General features: G+C 40.9%; 1 protein-coding gene across 3 annotated transcripts in view; it reads right to left on the bottom strand.

Moving 5' to 3' along the window:
* The window catches only part of ano9b (anoctamin 9b), a 142358-nt gene that overhangs the window by 92153 nt on the left and 35967 nt on the right, over nucleotides 1-14238 (bottom strand). For all 3 annotated transcript variants that reach the window (XM_080026323.1, XM_080026324.1, XM_080026325.1), the window contains exons 5-6: nucleotides 5069-5118; nucleotides 4803-4861 (exon numbers count right to left, since the gene is read on the bottom strand). In XM_080026323.1, coding sequence (XP_079882449.1) covers nucleotides 4803-4861; nucleotides 5069-5118 — 109 coding nt within the window. The remainder of the gene's footprint in view (nucleotides 1-4802; nucleotides 4862-5068; nucleotides 5119-14238) is intronic.

Below are 14238 nucleotides of genomic sequence, written 5' to 3'. Positions count from 1 at the left end.
AACCAACCCCCCCAAAAATGTGACGACCAACCCCAACTTGAATTTTTTTTAGCATCAATGCCAACAACCAACTAATTAGCTTGCTAACCACAATCTAAACTATAGTTTACCCTTCACACTTTTTATGGGTAACAAGTGTTTTGTTATAAACCCATTCTGTAAAAGCCTAGAAGAAAAATACTGAGGAGCTAAATATTTTCTGCAAGGGTTCCTATATTTTTGCACAGCCAGTTTTTCACATTTTATTTTATTTCAAACAACCAAATACTGCTTTTCAAAAAATCTTTGTTTGGAAAACATCCCAGTACTTAGCTGTTCCTAGTAAATTAAAGACATACCACTTTTATATTTTTTTTGTGAAAGCAGAGTCAATTATAATGCCGGCTGAGAGGGGTTCCCAAACTTTTTCATATGACTGTATAATTTGATCGATAACACTGATGTAAACCTAAGATACACCAGTCAGCTGGAGATCGTTTGTCAACACTAACGCTGTTGACCGCAGCAGTTATTTCCTTCCTAACTGCTGCCTTCTGACGTTTTTTTAATGCTCCGAAATGAAACTTTTTCAAAAAAATTCTACTTTTGCTGTTATGCTGTCAATTTCTACTTCAGAGAAGTTCCTCTTCTTTGCCGTAATGCGTATATTCATGTCGTAAAACCTCTGGGCGAGGCCTCTAAACTGAGAAAAATATAGGGCCGTGATATTCAATTTACGATTGTTTTCAGCCGCTGCATTTATCAACACTGATCTCTGGTGTACGCTGAGATTGGCGAGGTACGACAGTTTGATACATCTCACGCGATACCTGGCGTAGGGTGATATTTGCGCCAGGATCTGCACCAGTTTCCACGCAAGTTTGATAAATGAGGCCCACTGCGTGCAATGGGACATCTTGAGACCATTTATCAGGGCCGGACCAGGGGCCTCATTTATAAACGTGGCATACGCCCAGAAGAGGGCGCACGTTAATTTCTAAGCAAACATTGGGATTTATAAAAACCAAACTTGACGGGAAGATGTGCGGTCCTCCACGCAAACTCTGACCCATGCGTACACACAGAAAGTGGAGAAAGGAGAAACGGCGACTCCGTTGGCACATGTATGAAGTGCGAGAGCAAATGTGTTTGTGTAAAATGAATCCAGATAGGCCTGTTATAAGCCATGTAAGTTTATCATATATTGGGAGTTCCTTTGCAAAACGGATGAAGCCATTCTTACAACTAATAAAAAAATGCATCCACGGATTTTTCCATGGAGTGATACCAACAAAAACAAAACGAATTAGGATCTTAAATAGCCTACAAACGGAGATATATGAGTGCAAATAAAAAAACAGCAACGTTCGAATAAGCTCTGCAGTTATTAAAGAGGACCTATTATACTACTTTTCTGGTCTTAATTTCTTGTTTTACACTGCTATAGAGCAACCTGACACGAATCACATCACAGAAAACTATGTAGATTTTCGGGAAGCTCTTTCTCTTATTTTGGCGATCCAGCATGCCTGTGCTTCGGCCATCTCCGCTCCCTCCGCCTGTGCTTCGGCCATCTCCGCTCCCCCCGCCCCCTCCTGCAAACCCCACTCCGTTGTGATTGGTTACCTTCCTTCCGGAACACTTTCAGTGGCGGGAAGCGCGAGCATGGACCTATAAGGGCGCGAGGCAGATGCGAGCAAGGAAGTGACAGCATTACTATACATGGAAACATCCGCGTGGTGACGACACCAAGTTACATGCGACGTCACGAAGTTACAAAGCGTCAAGCCGCTTTGAACACGTGACTTCTCGACTGGCTAGAATAGTGTCTAGTGCTCTGCACAGACACCCCAGACGGTCAGCAGGGAATACGTCGAAATGTATGTAAGTCATTATTTGATAATTTAGTATGGTTAAGCATGACTATAAATCATCATAAAAACGTTTATAGGTCATAAAAGTCAAAAAGCATCATAGGTCCTCTTTAAAGAATAACCTATCTGCATGTGTTATTGAATTAATTCTGATAATATTGAGGTGGAATACAACCTATTACTTTACACTGACGCTGTTCTCGATGCCTCAGTCAGGCAGACAGGAGTGCACAGTTTCATACACTAATCATAAGCCTACTGTACATCACATACTGTGATAAATTTTCACAGCTTTTAGTGCGTTTTATCTATGTGTTTAAGCCCGTCGTAACTGTGTTTTGAAAGGGACTGTGAAGTTTATTATTAACCCTCTGCCGCCCGTCACTGCACCGGGATTAATTCTCCGAATCTGTATCTCATGAGGGGTCTCAGTGTCCCCCGCTCGTGGCACAAACACTTCTGTGTGACGATATGCACTTTTTTGCGTCCACTTTTATGTCGGATCACTTCTTTTTATTTCGGCCACAGCGTTCACAGAGAACGCCACACTCTATGACGCCTTTGTGCTCACACCTCGTGGAGTCTATTTTTCCATTTCCCTTTCAGTCGGCGATTGCCACTACCGCCTTCATGCACTCAGTAAATTATATTAATTTGGGCGTGTCAATGACTATGTACGTGAGTGCGCACTGTACGTGAGCAGGGCCGCCCATAAGGGGTAGAAAGTGGGAAAGCTTTCTAGGGCCCAGCCACCAGGGGGGGCCCAGAGAGAAAACATTTAATTTATAAATTTTTTTTGCAGATTGCCTAATTTAGCCAACCTTTATTATGAACGCTATATTCGCAAGAGAACTTTCTATAAAAGAAAAAAAAAATTCATTGTTACTTGGGTAAAATATATCACATTTTATATTGAAAAACTAAAAGTATCATGGGTCGTTTTTCCCCCCTCAAAACCGTTGCATGCATTGATGATGAGCAAGCTAACCTAGCAAGCTCAGTGATGCCAGGACCTGGACATAAATCAGGGTACCAGAAAAGAAAGGGAAAAAAGGGAACTTTCAAGGGCTTTAGACCCACGGAAAATGCCTTAATATCAGTCTTTCTGCTAGCAGAAGTGTATTTTCAATTCAGAGATACTGTGATATTTCATCAAGTTTTGAGGTGTCTTTGAAATTATTCTGTATATTTTATCTATTATTTTCAAAGAAAATTACATATTTAGCCTTTAAATGAAGGTGGCAGATGGTTGTTATACTGATGAGGAAAGCTTCTAGTAGCAGTGCTATCATGGTAAACCCCCCCTACAGCATTGGTGTGTCTAAAAGCTTACATTGCAGGAAATGTTACAGTAAATGTGCCAAAAAGCAGGTGCAGAGCTCTTGCAAGAGCAGAAAATTTCCGCTTGCGCACTGCGTGCGCTCGCGTCGGTGTCTCTGCCCACTATTATTTCCAGTAGCCCACCTTAGGGGCACTTTACACGGTGAAAACGTGACAGTTTTCCCGTTTTTGGTTTTTAAAAAAAACCCGTTCAGACACAATTTATCTGACATCTTCACTCGTGCACATGTTTTCAGAGGAAACGGGACGAAATCGCTGTAGTACGCATGCCAAGCCAATAGTCAGCGGTGACACAGCCTAGTAGATAGCTCTTCCGGTACAATTTGATGCATAAAACCTTACTGTAACCGAAAATTAATGCCACTAACGTTCATAAAGCGGTTGGTGTAAGCTTGGGGTTACAAGTATTGCAAATGACAAGCTTTCTGTCCTCTTATTTCACCGCATTGAACTTGTGAAAACAGAAGACATGCTGATAGTGAAGGGGCTTTGTGAGCGGCTACTTTCCTGTTAGGCGTACTTCAAAATAAAAGTCGACTCACGTTTGTCCAGTGAAATACTATTAATGTTTAGCCAGTGAAATGCTTTTACTGTGAAGCCGTAGCCTTAATGCTCCTTTTGTTGAACAGTAACTTAACCGCAGCGCGCTGAACTATTGATAGAGTTTTTTAATGTAGAGAGAGCCGTGTCCCTGGCATATAGAAGCTACAAACGTTTATTTGGCTAGGAAAACCGTCAGAGCACAAATCTTTCCCCAGACAAAGTGGCCGGTGGTCTCAATAACTTACTAATCACTTTGACTAAATTGACGAGTGTTATATTTGAGCCCTGCACAACACTCCGCTGATCACAGTGATGGTGCCGCGGAGACACCGTGCATGTTATGTTGTCTTCTAACTTTATAACTCGCGTGTGGGTATTTTGACAGCAAATGTTATAGACTACGCATACGTGAAGTGGAGCCGTGACGTCAGCGTTACCAGGGGAAATGGTTTCGGTGTTTACAAGAAACCAAAACCGTTGTGTTTTCCAAAAAATCCTCCCTGGGAGGTGATCTCAAAAACCTGCGGTTTCATGCCTGCGTTTGCTGTTTTCATGTAAATTACCATGCATATTGAAATGGTTAGGTATCAGCTACAATAAACCCAATCAATCAAATTCTGATAATTTTTTTCCTGCCCTTTTGAAGAAAAAAAATGTGATTCATTTAAGCAGACGCGAGAATCATGCAGCCCTACTCTACAGTGCAGCATTTCACTGTAAATGAGTGAACATCTTGTCTGGAGATGGCTCCGTGGTTGACTGCCTCAGGGTGGAAGTGTGCATTGTTCTGTCTTGTAAACTCAGTGTTAAAAGGGTCTGTGCAAAAAAACTAGGTCAACTTCAGCTAATTCTGAAAAATATCTTCTCCTTCCTTTTTGTGCTTCACAGAAATGTGGCTGTATGGAGGGTGAGTAGAGGATAGTTGAGAGTACTCTAATCAGCTGTATCATTGAGGCCAATGTAAGTATCAGTTTGGACTCTTTATAAGAATATAATCAATATTCAAGAAATTGATAGTGCAGAGCCTTCCAGTATTTTTATGAGCTCAGTCAATGATTTACTCACCTCATGGAGGCAGAACATGGTTTCAAACACATCTTTCTTCAACAATTCCTCCAGATTCTCTGATAGATTAAAATAGAAAATAGCAACATTAGAGTCTTCGGATTGTACCATATCATAAACAGTTTCATATTGGTTACAATCGGTAACAATAACCAATATTCAGTGCAGCCTGTTAAATGTCTTAATGCATATATTTTCTCTTGTTTGTTGAAGGTCTATAAAGCCATAACTGATCGATTAAATTATATTAAACTAATCAGACTCACCTCCAGTGTTGATGAATGTCTGATTAAGGATAAAATGAACAATTCGGATCCTGGAGAAAAGATAAAAAGTTTAAGTGAATAAATTAAACCCAACATGTGACCTTGTTTGACTCGACGTAATTGAAAATTAGGGCCACCCCTCAATTGATCTCTCGAGTATAATAAAGGTTAAATGAAATGAAAATGAAATGTTTAATTACAATATTTTATGCATACATAATCATACACATCTATGTATGCTACCCTCTGTACCTGCTCACACTCCTGTACCTGCTCCCACCCATGTGTGTGCAAACCTTGTTCAATAAATAGGAATCGTGTAATATACACTAGCAGTTTACAAAAATGTGCAAAGAGAAATTTGCAATATACTACACTCTCTGGAGTGGGGCTGAAGCACTCCGGCCCTGACTCCAAGTGGGCTGACGAATCTGCGTCATCTTTCAGAGCAAATGTGACATTTTATTATAGCCTCTGCTGCTCAGCCAGACATCTCAAATACAAACAAGAATCAAATGATGCATCATTAAAGCATTAATAATTCCCTGCATAGCTAGGATAACTTGTACAACCATATGTGCTAAATAGCACAAAAAAAGTCAGCTAGCTCAATGCTAATTATTGAATGAAAACACCCTTGATGCACTAGCAAGAGTAAGCATTTTGCTCACAATGTTACACTATACTTTAACTATAAACCACCAGTGTTGGGAGTAACGCGTTACAGGAAGTAATGCATTACTGTAATGCATTACGTTTTGCTGTAACGCGGTAATGTAAGGAATTACAGCAAAAAAAAATGGTAATATGTAACGCGGTACATAGCTCAGAAACGCGCGTTACAATGCATTTTAAACCCGAAATTGACTGGTTTGTTGTTTTTATACAAATTGGACAACACCGCGAGTTTCGCAGAGGAGAAAAAAACCCACGCTAATGTTACTGCTAGAGGAGAAGAAAACTCGATTTGCTGCTACAATTGATTCCAAAGATGCGCTAGCCTACTGGCTTCCGTCTCACTGCTCAAGTTATTGAAAACTTTTGTGGTGTTTGGAGACTCTGACGTGAAAGCACGTATCAATCTGTGCTCAACGAGCAGCGGATGCTGCCGCGAGCCCCTCCCGGTCTAAGAGCACTCGGAGGCGGTCAGTCTCGGAGCAGCCCCTCGGAGCGAGTCCCAGCCTTCTGTCAGAGCAGAGAGGTGACACACCTCCGCGTCCAGGCTGCAAATGAATCGCGCTGTTGTTAGGTGCGAAATCGGAGATAGTGTGCCACGAAGCTATTTATGCTGAAGCGGTATTGCTGGATTTAGGAGTTATTTAGAGATATGGCAAGCAAAAAGTTGACGAGTAGGGAGTTGGTGTTCACTCTTTCTACGGCCCCGGTCACGGTGCGTCCATGCGCAGCAGTGGTGCAGCCATGCGACGCAGCATTATATATATATTAATATTATCATATTATAATGATAATAATGATGATAATAATAATAATAATAATGAAGAATAGAAGAAAAAAGGAAATAAAAATGGTGGTGGGTAAAAAAAATCATAAACGCCTAGTGTTTATATGAGTTTTGTGGTGTAGTTCTAGTTCTAGTTTACAACTGTTGGCTTACAACAAAGTGGACATCATTACAAATGGATGGAGGGGTGAATCTGATTAAATAAGTTCAACTCTCTTTTAAAATATCAGGTATTTCATGGAAATTACATAATAGCCTGGCCGCCACCATATGACGTCATAATATGCTAATTAGATGGGAAAATTTACTCCCCAGATAAACTTTAGGTCATTCTCAATATTTGTCTCATTTACACTTTGTCTCTATCTCAAACCACTTTCAATCCAGAGCCTTCTGAAATTTAAGTGTCAAAATCTAGTATTTTTAAAAATAAAACCCGGCGCCTAAAGGGTTTGCTTTGATGCAAATTATGAAATCTTAACATAACGGCGGCAATGATGGTGCGTAAAGGACAGCACAGTTGGCAAGCTCTCCTCAGCACTAAAAGTGCTGCAGCAAAAAAGTTACAATAAGAGTTGATCGCATTGTCAATTCATGCCTCTGACACACACGTCGACTCCCAACATAATGAGTGGATGCTTTGAATTAGCAAAGGAGATACAGTATATATTTAGGCTACTATTGTTATTATAAAATGTCACGCAAGAGAGACGATAAACAAACATAATGGGCTGTTATCATTTAGATTAGATGGCAAGATGATAAGGCAGATTCTTTGGAACAACTAAAAAAGGCAAAAGTTGATGATGATGTGAACGCAAGAAACAAATCTTTGAGGCTCAATTTACTTTTTCAATCTACAGTAGTAGGCTCTAGCTCTATTGATATTAATATAGGCTAAATAAATACCTAAAGTTTCAGTATTTCTATTATAAAATGTATTGCACCATGAGCCATAAATGTGACCATTATATATATAGCATAGGCCTACTTGTGTTAGCCTTAAGCCTAGCTCAGTCATTATGCCATACCATGTCACCTCCTGCTGTGTAATGAGCTGCATTGAACACAAGAAGATCTATTGAGAACACCAAATCCATATTTCATGTTATTTTGGTGAAAGTAATGCAAAAGTAATGTAAAAGTAGTGTAATGCCTTACAATTCAAAGACAGTAATATTGTAATGTAACTAACTACTTTGAAATGCCAGTAATAAGTCATAAATACCGCATTACGCTTTTGAAGTAACTTGCCCAACACTGTAAACCACTGACTTATTAAGAGCTTTAAATGGCAAACAAGGTCAGTGCTTTTATACTTTATCAACTCAGGGAGGCACGTCAGAATCAATTCTTTTTTTTAGGCTAACAGTTGAGGCTAGGCTACATTCAGTGGTCAAATGCATTCACACAAATAAGCGCCAGAGGGTGATGCATCATCAGTTGAATGCACAGTGCACACCCACTGGTTGCCCTAATTTAATGAAAGAACAAACCCCTTCTTCACTGGCTGACGGGCGGCGCCGAGCACATGTAATGGAAAACGCCAATTGTGCAAAAGAAATGGTCACCATTACTATTAAATTTCAGTAAATATCAACCAGTGAGTTTGCCTCAGCAACTGTCTAAATTAAGAACAATAGCCAAGAGGGCCACTTTTTTTTCAAACTTATTTATACGGGTAATTTCTCGCGACACAGGGTCTCATTTACAAAGAGAGGCCTGTTCACATTCCCATGTTACCATTCTCGCACACACACAATTGATGAGATGCAGCTACCACAAAGGGTGAAAGCTAGCTTTACGGAGCAGTTTGGGGTTCAGTGTCTTGCCCAGGGACACTTCAGTCAAAGTGTTCAAGAAAGGAACTTCACAGCCGCCTTCACCTTGTGTGAATGTGTGGTTGTTTGTTTGATTTAAAAATAAAAATAAAAAAATATGTTTTTTTCTAAATTTGCTTAAAAAAGTGCAATGGCTAAGATGCCCAAATTGTTAGGATAAAGGTTATCTTTAAAAATCTCCTATTATACTACTTTTCTGGTCTTAATTTCTCATTAATGACTCCTATAGAGCAACCTGACACGAATCACAGCACAAAAAACTATGTAGATTTTCGGGAAATGCTTCCTCTCATCTGGGGCTTTCAGCATTATCTGTCAACACTGGGCTTCGTCCTTCTCCGCCCCCTCGCCCCCCTCCTGCCAACCCCACTCCGTTGTGATTGGTTACCTTCCGGAACACTTTCAGCAGCGCGCGGGCAGATTTGCCAGAGTGTGCCTGAACACGTTGCAGCATTACCATACTTGGAAAATCCGGATTGCTCTATGTAGATAAATCCCGGAAATTTGAACAAGTGAATCGCGACCGGCGTTTCTAGTGTTTAGCGCTCTGCACAGCCACCCCAGACGGTCAGCAGGGAATACGTCTAAATGCATGTAAGTCATTATTTGATAATTTGGTATGGTTAAATATGACTATAAATCATTATAACATGTTTATAGGTCATAAAAGTTGAAAAAGCATAATAGGTGCTCTTTAAGTTTGATGTCCCTGTAAAAATAAAACAAATAAATACAAATAATGTCATTTATCTTCCCATTCCTTAAAACAATATACAGAGGAAAAGAGAATTATTTGTGCATGTTTACGAATGGTTATTCCACCGCTATGCTGTGATTAATCCAATTTTAGAAATGTAATCGTTTGCTAGCCCTAATATATATACAAATACTGTATATTCATATACAGTGCTGCTTGAAAGTTTGTGAACCCCTTGAGCCTTTTGGAATTTTATTTATTTTAACCATTATTAATACATTTTTATCAATACCAGTATGTTTTATTATGAAATAACAGATGTTTCTTTATCAATTCAAAAATTTTCTTTTCCAGAAATCAATTGTTAAAACACATAAAACAAATTATTGTTTAACTATTGTATGTGCAAAAGTTTGTGAACCCTGAGCTGCATTGCTTAAATCGAGCAGGTAAAAACAATCAGATGGGCCAAATTGGGTGATGAAATGGACCAATATAGTAAGAGATCTTTAGGGAAGAAATTGGGCGGCACTAGATAAAACAGATATCAAACTAGGTCAGTTTAGGCTCACCAAAGTGAACCCATACAGGTCAGACATGCTCAAAGGGAAAAAAATCTCAGAGGATATCAGTAATAGAGTTGTGATGCTGCACATTTGTCTGGGGACGGCTATAAATTAATTTAAAAAAAGTTTGAGCTCCATCGGTCCACCGTGAGGCAAATCATCTACAAATGGATAGCTTTAAGAGTGACTGAACATCTGCCTAGAAGTAGACTTCCTTCAAAAATATCCATAAGCACCACAAGAAAAGTTATTTTTCAGTTAAAAGCTAACCCAAACATTACATGTAGTGATTTGCAGACCTCTCTTGCAGCATCTGGGACAGATGTGCATAGTTCCACAACAAGAAGAAAACTCAGTCAAAATGGCTTTCAAGGGAGGGTTGCTGAAGAAGCCTCTGCTCTCAAAAAAGAACAAAATTTTGAGTACGATACGATATTGTGATTGATATCACGATACGATATTAAGCGCGGAATTCATTTCTACCCCCTCAAATGAAATGTTGTACCGTTGATTTAAATAAAACACAAACGAATAATTCAAATTTTTATATCTTATTATGAAGAGATTTCTGAGAGATTTAAACAACTTATCACCAAAACAAAGACACTGCTTCTCTACGATTTTTTTAAAGAAGCATTACACCTATAATTTTAAAATTAAATAGGAATTTTAAATCTAAACTTTAGGCACTTGTCTGTAACTGTAAAAGTATGCATAAAATTAAATAATTTAACAATAGTGTGATCATTTTCCCATGTCTTATTTGCTTTTCAACTCTATTTTTTATTCAACACTATTTTTGCAAGCCATGCTTTTACCTTAATAGGCCTACATTATGACAGGCACAATGAACTCAGTAAAATATTAAATTATGATTTTTATTTGTTATTAATTAAAACTGCAGTCTCAAAATCAATGTTTTTGCAGTGCACTCCTCTCCGTCCTCCCTTCCTCACACTTTCGCAACGTCACCTATGCTTGACAGTAGTGTCACCTAAGTTTGACCTAGTAGGGAATCCATAGTATTGCGCAACATGCCGGTGTTACGCCGAAAGCTGTGACCTGCCAGAATGTGTGACATATGTGTTATGTGTCACAGCTTTCGGTGCAACACCGGTATAGCTTGTATAGCTGAGTTCCTATGCTAGTTCACGTGAAGTTGAGATGAACATATAAAGGATCTTTGGACTTATTTCCTTCATCTGCCTTTCACCGAAGTTCGCCGACTTTACCTGGGATTTAACGCGCGGTCGCGGTGGATGTTTATTTTTTATTTTTTTGTATCTAATTTCCTCACGTTCACCTGGATTCATAATGATATAACTCACCCGTGCGCAACTTTCTCTTCAGTCTGGTAAGCTACTATGCCGATCTTTTTATCTATCTCTCCCTTTTCTCTTTCTCTCTCTCTTCTTCTTTGCTGCTGCGTGACTCAATGTTGTGAAGCTGCACGTGCTGGTCTGCGTAGTGTAAACAACGGCCCTGTTCAATTTAAAGTTAGAAGTCATGTTTCAGTGATAAGATGTTGTGTCAATGTGTTATTGTTTGGTTTCCAATGTTGGTGTGACCCATACAGTGTTAGATTGAGTGCTACGTTTATGACAACGTTGCTTATCAGACTCTCCACAATGACGGAGCGCATTTACCATGCACGCTCGCCTCAATACCGTGACACGGTATAACAAGAAAAAACGTACGGTTGACATTCGTGGCCTTTTCATATCGCGAACGACCGTTTTGCGGTATATTGTTACATCCCTAATGACAATGCACCATCTCATGCTGCAAAGAATACCTCTGTGTCATTGGCTGCTATGGACATAAAAGGAGAGAACCTCATGGTGTGGCCCCATCTTCCCCTGACCTCAACCCTATTGAGAACCTTTGGAGCATCCTCAAGCAAAACATCTATGAGGTTGGGAGGCAGTTCACATCAAAACAGCAGCTATGGGAGGCTATTCTGGCATCCTGCAAAGATATTCAAGCAGAAACTCTCCAAAAAAGTAACTTGGCCTGTTAAGATGTTTTTGATTGAAATAGCTTTTGATTTCACTAAATATGACCTCCACATTCTGCAAATTCAACAAATGACCATTTTTATTTCTTTACAACTGTAGTGACATTTTCTTCTAGCTTTGTTGGTTCCAATAAACATCACTGGTGACTGACTGCAGACTAGATTCTGACAAGATTTAGTCCAAAAAAATATAATGTCCAGAGGTATTGTTGAGTTGGCAAAAAAGTATTGGTTTTATTTTGTACAAAAATCAAAGAAAACTAACAAACAAAAGAGCAGGATGTGGACGGAGGATCTTTCTTTCTTTCTTTCTTTCTTTTTGCTGGTCTAATCAGCCACACCTGGCATCTGCCCGTCTGGCTTATATAGGCCTACCTATAGGCACTCAAGACCTGTAGAGGTCGCCAAAAAACAAATATTGCACACGAGATATGAATAAACAGAATATGGCTCCTACACACCGGCCCCTAATTGTATAGGTGTGTAACAATTACAACTAGAAATCCCGCAGAGATTTTGAAAGTACGGGCCGCCCGCGCAAATCAGGGAAGGAAAAAAATCACGGCCGACCCCCGCGATCCGAGAGACTTTATCGTAGAGCGACGTGAGCTGTACACGTCTGACAAATGATAAGTCGATCGGAGTCAGGGGGAAAGGGGCGTGGCCCGGCAAACATTGCGTTGGTGAATGACGTTTTTCGCATTCGTGGCGCCCCCTATGGGTTAACCTCGACAAGCTTAGAGGGCCACGCCACCACATGTCTTTTGCACGTATCCTGCAAGTTTCACGATGATAGGACCTACGGTCAACGAGTTATGGCCAATTTGTAATTAAGCCCCGCCCCTGCGTAAACATTTTAGTCAATGGCGGCCATGTTTTCCAAGCTATCCTACTAATATTTTTCGGAGACGTGCGTCATAGTCCCCCGGGGCTTCGTGAGACATTTGGTGTCGATAGAGTAAAACTTGAAAAAGTTGTGGATAAAACCCTGTTTTTCAGTTTATGCTAATTAGCCGAAAGTATTTCCAGGTTGACTTTTATGGTCCAAGAGGCTTTTGTGTAGAGCACCCTAACATACACCTGTGTGAGCAATTTCAAGTCAATCGGACTTACGGTGTGCGGGGCGTGGTCTCTCAAACTTTCTTCAGTCGTTGCTTAATAACAGCGGCCCCTAGCGGAAATTAAAAAAGAATTCTGAGAGGCTATATTGTAAAGCACCATGAGCTCTACATGTGTAATCAATTTCAAGTCAATCGGAGTCGGGTGACTTTTGTGGCGCCCCCTATGGGTTAATCGCGATAAGCTTCGAGGGACATGCTACCACATGACTTCTGCACATACCCAGCAAGTTTGATGATGATAAGACCTATGGTTAAGGAGTTATATCCAATTTGTGGATAGGCCCCGCCCCTGTGGCGCCCCCTATGGGTTAATCGCGATAAGCTTAGAGGGACATGTTACCACATGACTTCTGCACATACCCAGCAAGTTTGATGATGATAGGACCTATGGTTAAGGAGTTATGGCCAATTTGTGGATAGGCCCCGCCCCTGTGGCGCCCCCTATGGGTTAATCTCGATAAGCTTCGATGGACATGCTACCACATGACTTCTGCACATACCCAGCAAGTTTGATGATGATAGGACCTATGGTTAAGGAGTTATGGCCAACGTGTTTTTAAGCCCCGCCCCTGCGTAAACATTTTGGTCAATGGCGGCCATGTTTTTCAAGTTGTCCTACTAATCTTTTACGGGTATGTTTATTGTAGTCCCCCGGGGCTTCACGAGAAATTTGGTGTTGATACAGTCAAATTGCAGAAAGTTGTGGATAACACCCTGTTTTTCACTTTATGCTAATTATCGGGAAATATTCCCTGAAGACTTTTTATGGTCCCAGAGGCTTTTTTGTAGAGCACCCTAACATACACCTGTGTGAGAAATTTCAAGTCAATCGGAGGCGTGGCCTCTCAAAGTTCTTTCAGTCGGGACTTCATTACAGCGCCCCCTAGCGGAAATTCAAAAAACTGTATAATAGCACACCCCGTGGGGTGGGGACGCGCGTTGTGTGAAATTTTGGCATGTCTGCGTGCAACGGTGTGGGAGGAGAAGCAGCTAGAAAATGTGAGGAAGAATAAGAAGTAAGAAGTAAGAAGTAAGTAGTAAGAAGAAGAACTAGAAATCCCGCGGAGATTTGGAAAGTACGGGCCGCCCCCGCGCGAATCGGGGAAGGGAAAAAATCGCGGCCGACCCCCGCGGTCCCAGAGGCTTTACCGTAGAGCGACGCGGGCCGCGCGCGTCCGACAAACGACGAGTCGGTCGGAGTCGGGGGGAAAGGGGCGTGGCCCGGCAAACATCGCGTCGGCGAATGACGGTTTTCGCATTCGTGGCGCCCCCTGTGGGTTAACCTCGACGAGCTTAGAGGGACACGCCACCGCATGTCTTCCGCACGTATCCTGCGAGTTTCACGACGATAGGACCTACGGGCAACGAGTTATGGCCAATTTGTAATTAAGCCCCGCCCCTGCGTAAACGTTTTAGTCAATGGCGGCCATGTTTTCCAAGCTATCCTACTGATATTTTTCGCAGAC

The sequence above is a fragment of the Ammodytes marinus genome (genome assembly GCF_949987685.1).
Source record: "Ammodytes marinus genome assembly, chromosome: 1".
NCBI classification, from domain to species: domain Eukaryota; kingdom Metazoa; phylum Chordata; class Actinopteri; order Uranoscopiformes; family Ammodytidae; genus Ammodytes; species Ammodytes marinus.
Note: the sequence above shows the minus strand (reverse complement) of the source record. Positions and strands in the feature narration are given on the sequence as shown.